General features: G+C 29.8%; 1 protein-coding gene across 7 annotated transcripts in view; it reads right to left on the bottom strand.

Annotated features, from left to right (window-relative positions):
• LOC118192594 (tectonic-like complex member MKS1) overlaps positions 1-8,535 on the bottom strand; it is a 45,387-nt gene extending 36,852 nt beyond the window's left edge. For 3 of the 7 annotated variants that reach the window (XM_085813121.1, XM_085813126.1, XM_085813120.1), the window contains exons 1-3: positions 8,257-8,535; positions 7,949-8,099; positions 2,175-2,285 (exon numbers count right to left, since the gene is read on the bottom strand). In XM_085813121.1, the coding sequence (XP_085669247.1) occupies positions 2,175-2,285; positions 7,949-8,099; positions 8,257-8,333 (339 nt within the window). In that variant the 5' untranslated portion in view covers positions 8,334-8,535. Of the gene's footprint in view, positions 1-2,174; positions 2,286-5,968; positions 6,116-6,426; positions 6,448-6,536; positions 6,564-6,983; positions 7,141-7,948; positions 8,100-8,256 lie in introns of those variants that run through there. The other 4 variants (XM_085813125.1, XM_085813123.1, XM_085813124.1 and 1 more) reach the window with 4 other exon arrangements.
• Between the last annotated feature and the right edge of the window lie 395 nt (positions 8,536-8,930).

The raw sequence follows: 8,930 nt of genomic DNA on the forward strand, positions 1-8,930 counted from the left end.
ATATTTTTAATTTTACAATTTCTGCATGCCATTTTACCAGATTTAAACGGATGATCTATAATCCGGAAAACCGGTAATCCGGAATCGCCGAAGTCCCGACGAGTGCAGATTAAACACTTTTGACTGTATTTGAATTTCAGTTAGGGTTGCAATATGGTTATCATTAAAGTGTATAAGCTGGATATATAATTCAATAGAATATTTTAAAATATTTGGTACATATTTTGTGAAGCATGTCTAAAATATAACAGGAGGAAAAACGCAAAGAAATTTCAAATATATATTATTGTTGATAAATGTTCTGAGGTGATAAAAGCAAGAGGGGTAGAGTAGACTTTAAGGTAGCCCTTGTATTATGGTGAAGTTGTTGTTTGATTTATCGCCAAGTTGTTGTTTCATTTATGGTAGCCTGAGTAGTTGAATGCTATGGAAACCCTATTTATGACATAATTGGGTGAATGATTCTGGGAAATTTTGAATCATGGGATGTTTTGTAAGCGTTTTTTTGGTGTGTGTTGGTTTGATTCTTTAGACGGTAGAATGGCAGTGTGTAGTAAGATTAATTTGAAGTTTCTGTACAATTTGGAGTGAAAGGCAAAAAGAGCTTTAATCGATTGGTGTGTAAATGAAGGTTCACTTAGTAGCCATTATAAGTGTCCTGTATGTAGGAAGGATATGCGTGTAGTCAAACGTAAAAACTATTTAGATGGATTTGAATGGGTTTGTAGAAAGATAGGTTCAGATGGTTACTATGTGAAGCGTTCGATCAGAAAGAGTACCTGGTTTGAAAAAAGTCATTTGAGTATGATTGATATTTTGATTTTTACGTGGCTCTGGGTGAACGAAGCGAACTCGAAAATCATGGTAAGTGAATATTTGCTTTTGATAGTGCTTAAATGTACAACATGTTTTTCCTTTTTTATGTTATTTTATTTTTTGGTTTAAAATGTATTTTATTGAGGTTATGGTTCCCCCCCCCCATATATTGTAGAATTTGGTGCTCCTTTGACTTTTAAGTGAAAATATATCAATGTGTACATGGGCAAAGTAAAGGGAGTGCACAATGCAAGTTTGTGCAATTCTGAGATTTTTTTTTAAGTGAAAATAGGTCGATGTGTACATGGATAAAGTTAAAAGAGTGCGCAATGCCATTTTTGTGCAATTCAGGGATTTTTTTAAGTGAAAATAGGTCGACGTGTACATGGATAAACTCAAAGGAGTGCGCAATGCCATTTTTGTGCAATTTGGGGATTTTTTTAAGTGAAAATAAGTCGATGTGTACATGGATACCGAGTTTGTGCAATTGTTTGTCTTGTTACTTTGGCTTTGTATAGCGGCAATTTTTGGCGCAAAAATCACTGCTTCTCAAGCCAAAAAAAAAAAAAAAAATAACGGGTCAAAGAATTGCACAAAATCGGTATCCATGTACCGCCAAAAATCGCCAAGGGCTACCCTAAACTATACTTTTACTAAGCAAGAGATATTAACAACAAAAAATTTTATGATAAATAAATGTCCCTTCCGGTCTAAATAGAAATAAAGATAAAATAAGGCAGTTATAGTACCAATGTATGACTTTGAAGATAATAATATGTTCAGTGTTAGCTTAAAATAAAAGGAAAAGGTAAACACTGCATTAAATACTACATACTGGAAAATCTGGTCTACTATCACAACACCGAAAAAATAATTTCACTATACAGAAGAAAAAATATACATAAAGGAACAGGGAAATGAGTCATGAGAAGAGAGACAAGAATATTGATAGAATAAAATTTTAGGGAATGATCTCAAAATTCAGAAATTGTCCAATAGAAAGAAAAGAAATATATTATCATGGAAATATTCATGAAAAAAAGCTCATCAAACATAACAGTAATATTTTTTTAAATAAATTGTGATAACCTGATTACAATAAAACTTATAATGACAATAAAATGTGCCTGATGTTACAACACTAGTTTTTATTACATTCTAAGTTTATGGCTGAAAAATATCATACATAAAATACATTTCAAACATATTCTATTATCATGGCATGCACAGATACAAGAAATATAATTGAGTGGGGGAAAAAAAAAAAGAAAAACTAGTCAGGAACAGAAATATATTTTTCTTTAATTTTAAATAAAATACAGTTTTTTAACAAAAGAAAAAAGAATACAATACAAAACCTTAAATTTACATGAAAGAATATCTGCATCAGTATATGAGAAAAGGCAAACATTCACTGCATCTTTCTGTGATTTATTGCCTTCATCTAGATTCTGACTGTTTTCTCCATTCTGTATATGAATAAGTTTTTAATAACATATTATTTATATTGAAAATAATAAATGTTCTAAATTTAGCATAACACAAAATTTATATAAACGAATTCATATATGCAAATTATTTGTCTATATTCAAGAAAATAACCTAAAAAATTTTTCAGAAATTAATTACATTCATCACATAATTTTAAATATATGCACATATTTGTAACATATTAATAACAGTAAAAATAAATTTGAGCCATATAAATGATAACAAAAAGAAGATCAAAACAGGACAGGTTTCTTTTGCATTCATGCCAAATGTGGCAATCTACAGCCATCTGAATAGTTTTAAATTTTACAAAACAAGGTTTTTATGTATATCAATGGAAGACTCACAGTTACAAAACAGATCTATAATGATTGACTCATAATTATAATTTGAACACTTTTTATTAACTGTAATAAAATAAAACAACAATATCCAATTAAAAATTTGATGTACTGGCATATATTGAGTGATATTTAAAAGACATTTTAATCAAAAAGATTTAAGCAAAAATATGTAAAATTTCATTTTATAAAAGAAAATCAGCAGTTATCTCAAAAATTAATAATTAACTAAAAACAGTCTACTCATATATAGGTTTAAACAATAATAAAAAGAAGCATAATCTATTAATTTATTTTTTTAGTTGTAAGAAAAAGTCTGTATGATCTTTTTTTTTTTTTTTTTAGTCCGAAAAAGTCTACATTTTAATAGCCAATGGATACCATTTAACAAAAATTCATCTATAATTAAACATAAACCTGTTTCAAATACGTTATAACATATTTTTGATTAAAGCTATCGACAGTCTTGTGTATTGTCCTGATCCTAAAAATGTTTCAGCTGTTCAGTGATAATTTTATACTAGTGTTTGAGTAAAGCAAATGATCTCCAACAAACCTTTATTAGTAATTTCTCTCATGAAAATTACTAAACTAGAATTTAAAGTCACTTTGAAAGAATTCAGAATTGCTGTGGGATACAGATGAATCAGATCAACATGAAGAACTCATATCTTGTGGATACTACAATGACAGATCCATTACAATTAATGAAATATAATTATTTAATTTTCTGTTAAATATATTGAATTTTCTGTTAGGACTGTATGGTTGTTGGCATTTGACAATTATGTATTATCCTGTCAACCATGAAATAGTTGCCAAGCAGTGTGATTTAGTACCAATTATGGATAAGCAAGACAATGCTCTCATAATATTTGCAATTTTGTTTGACATAACTCTGATTAAGCCATGTTTTGCTTTTAAGAACAAAGGTATAAATTAATTGTTATTGTTGAATGTTCCTTGCACTTTGAAAAAAAATATTTCAAATTTGGGATCTGCTTTCTACAGAATAACAAACAGTAGATCAAAGTTATGGGATCTTATCATCAAAAACAAAGGGGACACAATATGGGCAGCTGAACACAGCCAACAAAACAGTAACAGATTGGAACAATTACCCATGGGAAGTCTGTAATCATATGTTCTAATCAGAGCTTCCGGGAAAGTCAAAGGGCCTGACAAAATAGTAGAAGTCAGTAAATGTTTTACAAAAAACAGAAATGAAGCAAAAGGGGCAAGAGTTCCTTCAGAACTCCGCAAAAAGATTTTCAGAACTTTGGCAGTATTTCAGGAAACTTTTATGGTTTGAGGATAATCGACGGCCAATCTTTGGAATATGGTAACAGGTAGTTTGGCGACATTTTGGTAAGGCGATAAAGGTTACTAGCTAGGACTTTAGAAGTGTACATGGATAAAGTCAAGAGTGTGCACAATGCCATTTTTGTGCAATTCCTGGATGTTTTTTTAAGTGAAAATAGGTCGACATGTACATGGATGATACCGTGTATATGCAATTCTTAAAAACGCGGCAAGCAGTGGGTGATTCTGCACTTTCTCCCAATTTCGCACCTAATCTTCGTCATGATTAAGCACTTTTGTTCCATAAAGGTTCAAGCATAAGCATAGTTCAGCTAGCAGATTGTTGGAAAAAAATGTTGAGTAAAAAAAAAACATGCCTTTACTTCGTGAAAACAAAATGGCGTCCAAAAAAAACTAGCTAGTTGCTGTAGCAGGGTTGGTCGCCAAATTTTCGCCAAGAAATCGCCAAGCTACCATAATCCAAAGATTAACCTAACCAACTTTTAAGAGTGGCAGGATAATACATAAGTACCATATTTATTCGATGACAGTCATAAAAATGATGAGACAACTATGGTGCTTGCTCCAATACTAAAAAAGGAAACTAGTTACCAGTAATGGCTCAATATTACCAATACTTGACAAAAACCAACCTCATATCCCCAAACTGTAGTTAACCATTATGGCCACATACTAATTAACCATCATTACATTCTAATTCAGAAGTCAAACAACAAAAATCAGCGTTATACCTACAAAATTTTCACAGGACTAGTTTCGATGGTTTTACCGAACCATCATCTTCAGCTGCAAAACCGCAAATGAACAAGATAGGAAATAATGATTAGATAAGATAAGAAAGCCTGGACAAGAATAAGCAAGTGGCGCCATCTGTTGGCGAAACCAGAACTAAAACATAATTTCTCTAAAAGCCGTAAAACTAAAAACATAATTTCTCTCATTACATTAATCATAATGAATTGAATTAATTATATTCAGCCTCTAAGTTCTTAAAAATAGATTCTATCACATTAGAAACCAAATGCAATTATTCTCCTAGTTCAGAGGGGGTAAAAATTAAACCACCTCATAAATCTGATAAACAGTTATAATACTAGTATTTCAGAGGGTGCTAGACGGTTGCACGGATTTTTGGCGATTTACGTTGGCCGAATTGTTGGCGCGATTTTTACAAACGTCAGCCATCTTGAAAAACGCTGTTTTTACGCATAGTAAAGTATTCGAAACTTAAAAAATAAATAAATAAATATCGTTAAAAGTAATGGATTAATTTTTTGTTGGAAGTGTCGTTTTTTAAAATGGCAGACAAGTGTAAATAAATACATTTACTATGAGTATAAAAGGAAGCACTTCCGCAGAGAACCCGGTAAATGTAAACATCGCCAATGTTGGCGATAATAGTTCAAACTTGGTAACCCATCAGATTTATCCTATTCGCTTGTTCAAAGTTTGCAACCATTCCTCTTGCGTGTATTTCGTTGAATTAACACTGTCGTTGTTCGCATTTGCAGATTTATATTATTCTCCTCTTATTTATTATTATAATTATTTTTTTTTTTTTTTTTTAATTTTTAACAACGAATAGATAGAATAGAAATATTTTCGTAGACAGATGCCGGTTCTCGGTTCGGGATGAAAGGAGGGGTGAATGCTAATTTGTAACACGGCTGTTCACGTTTTGTTCTTAATTATTAACAGCTCTAAGAACCATGAGGTTTCCAAAGTCTAAAATAATTTGATTTCGTAGACCGCAAAAATGCGCATGTGCATTTAAAATAATTAAGTAATGCTTTTATTTTTATTATTGGTTATTGTCATCTAAAATTATGAGAATAAATCAATTTTTATGGCGTAAAATTTTAACAAGATAATATATTGTTAATGCTTTTCTAACAATAAGCTTTCAGAGGATGGCAGGTGTGACATAAATAGATGATTAAATTGAAATAAAAAATATTATTGATTATCTAAGATGACAGAATAGTTTGATGCATCACCATGGTCATCAAAATTAGCAAATCACTGCTGGTGTAAGGAATATATTGTTTTCTGTGTTAACTGGAATTATGCTTAATAATATATTCCTTTCTGTGCTAACTTGAATTTAACACAAATTTATTTTCGTATATCACGTTTAACCGTTTAGTTTTACATCTACATGCATATTATCTGTGAATTTTTACTACCATATGCTTAATATATTGTTTTATCTGCTAACTTGAATTTACATGCACTATAAATGACGTTTACGACTCGGCTCATCGTCGATGAACCGCGAGCTTGGCGAGTAAGAATGCAACGGCGCCAACGGGTTCTCTGCGGATGAAAATTATTTGAACGTTATTTGAACGAGTATTTGAACGTTATATATAATATAATATATATATATATATATATTATATAGAATAAATACATTTACTATGAGTATAAAATACTAAAGTAAGGTTATTATTACTTTCATATAGCAAAGAAGAGAATAAAAACACCGCTATAAAAACATTGGGCCAACGTTTAATTAGATTAAAATATTACTGAAATTGAATATCGAATTAAAAACCATCATACCAACATTTAAAAGAATTAGAATATTAGGTTTAATCCTAGTATCCGGTGCACACGGGATTTGGCTACTTTTGGCGACTTTATGATGAGCAGTAAAAACGGGACATGTACGATGAGTAGTAAACAGGTCATTCAAAGAATATATATAGTTATATATAGTATATATTATGTGTGTAAACACATAGTATATAGTTTATAGTGTATAGACGTTCTTTGGATCATTTTTGGTGTTGGCGATAATTTTCAAAATCACGCCAAGGCTGCACCGTATACTAGGATTTTACCGAATATTATTAAATTCAAATACTTTAAAATACGTTATATAGAATATAATTAACATTAAAACATATGGACAATAATTATCTCAGCAATTTCTGAAAATAGTGTATTAATTTTTTTAACAAAAATTGAAGTATACAATTATAAAATAAAAGAAAAATATGTACTTACATTTTTTTGAGTGTTTAACCTGTTCTTTACTGATAAGTACCACAATAAAAAATCAGAATCATAATTTAGATAACATCTTTGAAGGAATTCGAAGATATAAATTAAATTTTAAAACGGCGCGGAAATGCACAAATTGTCAGTAACCAATCAGGGAGCTGATTACAGCTCGTTAATGCACAAATATTCTATAACCAATCAGAGAGCTTATTACATCACGGCTAGAATTAAAATTATTTAAAAATTCATACATAATAAAAACATTTTTTAAAAAAATGCAAAATTAAATTGTATTTTAATATTTAAGAGCCATAAATAATGTTTAAAACATTAGATTAAATTTATACATATTAAAACGAATTACTTTTAAAGTAAGGTTACGTCATTGATTACATCATCCACAACATAAAATTTCATAAAATATGATAAAGAATAAAATTTTTATTTCAAATAAAAATGCAAAATTAAATTGATTTTTAATATTTAAAAGCCATAAATAATATTTTAAACACGGAATTTATGCACAATAAAACGCATTATTTTTTAAATAAAATGACAACAAAGTATCGGTTACCATAAACAACTTATTCACCAATGGGTTTACCATAAGTTGTATTACTCGCCAAAGGAAAATTGCCAAAACATCGCCAAAATCCGTGCAACCGTCTACCAAAGTAGCACCTATCAGAGGTTGATCTGTTTAACAATGAGTAACAAACTGAATTTAGCAATAGTTCTTGGAATATCTTTTGAACAAGAGTATTTCAAAATTAAGCAAAGTTCTCGCAAACTTGCGAACATGTCCGCTATGTATCTATCTACTGTAAAAATCTGATCTATAAGATATATTTCTCAATGTTTAATTTGGATAATCTTCTAACAGTACTCATGAAATAGCATAGTTTAAATGCGATTATAAATTCAATGTCCTTATTTCATTTTTCATAATAAAATAAACTCCTACTCACAACTTTCTCAACTTTTTCTTGCCAACAGAAAGTATGCTCAAAAGTTTTTGATGATGCTTTCATCAAATTTACAAGCTCCAGTTCATTCGGGTCTCGAACATCTGTCTGTCGAGATGTGAAACATGCATTTTTTATTTTCCTCACCTGGACTCTAAAAAAATTTTGAAAACAGATATGAGTAAATAAACTAGTATGATACATTCCAATTTAAAAGCACCCCAATCTTGTTTATAATGATTTTTATACCAAAAAGCAAGTGTAATTTGATACTTTAAATAAAAATAGCCTCTAATATAAAGAAAATTCACCTAATTTTTAAATTTTTTATTTTGTTATGAGTACGATATTCTCCAATTGGCAAATCTTCTCCAAGTGCATTTTCCATGGCATAATAATACTAAATGAATTAGTTATTTACGAATTTATTACTATTATTATTTTCCTTTCCACATACATTACACATGTATACAGGTATGCAATGTTGAAAACTAATAAATTTGAGCACTTTATTCGAAAATAATATATTATATATATTATTTTGTTTTACAACAAACATACGTTGGGCGAAACATGTTACCATAGCAACATCACTTTCCTTGTTGCCAATTATAATTTCAGTATTCAAATAATACGTAATCGTGTGCAACTGGTAGCGTTTGTAGCTGGAAAAATAGCGTATAATCAAATATTCGTATATAACTAGAATATTTATATTCATGTATATCTAGATATTTCTATCATCATCGTATTATCAAAACCAGTCCATTGCTAACAAATCGTGATCTTCGTTAGCACAGAATTACCACAAGCATTCGTTATTCCAGATATGTCCTCGTTTTCAATAATTAAAATAATGTCCGAAATGTTAATCATTTTTCGTTTAAAATTTTTAAAAGTGATTTCTCCTTAATCAACGGAAACTGATATCTATTTTCTAAGAAACCGATGAAAAGAACAAACTTTTCGGAAACGGCTGCCGACA

Source organism: Stegodyphus dumicola, chromosome 3 (genome assembly GCF_044657685.1).
Source record: "Stegodyphus dumicola isolate Sdum_Otavi_A_Nest chromosome 3, ASM4465768v1".
NCBI lineage: Eukaryota > Metazoa > Arthropoda > Arachnida > Araneae > Eresidae > Stegodyphus > Stegodyphus dumicola.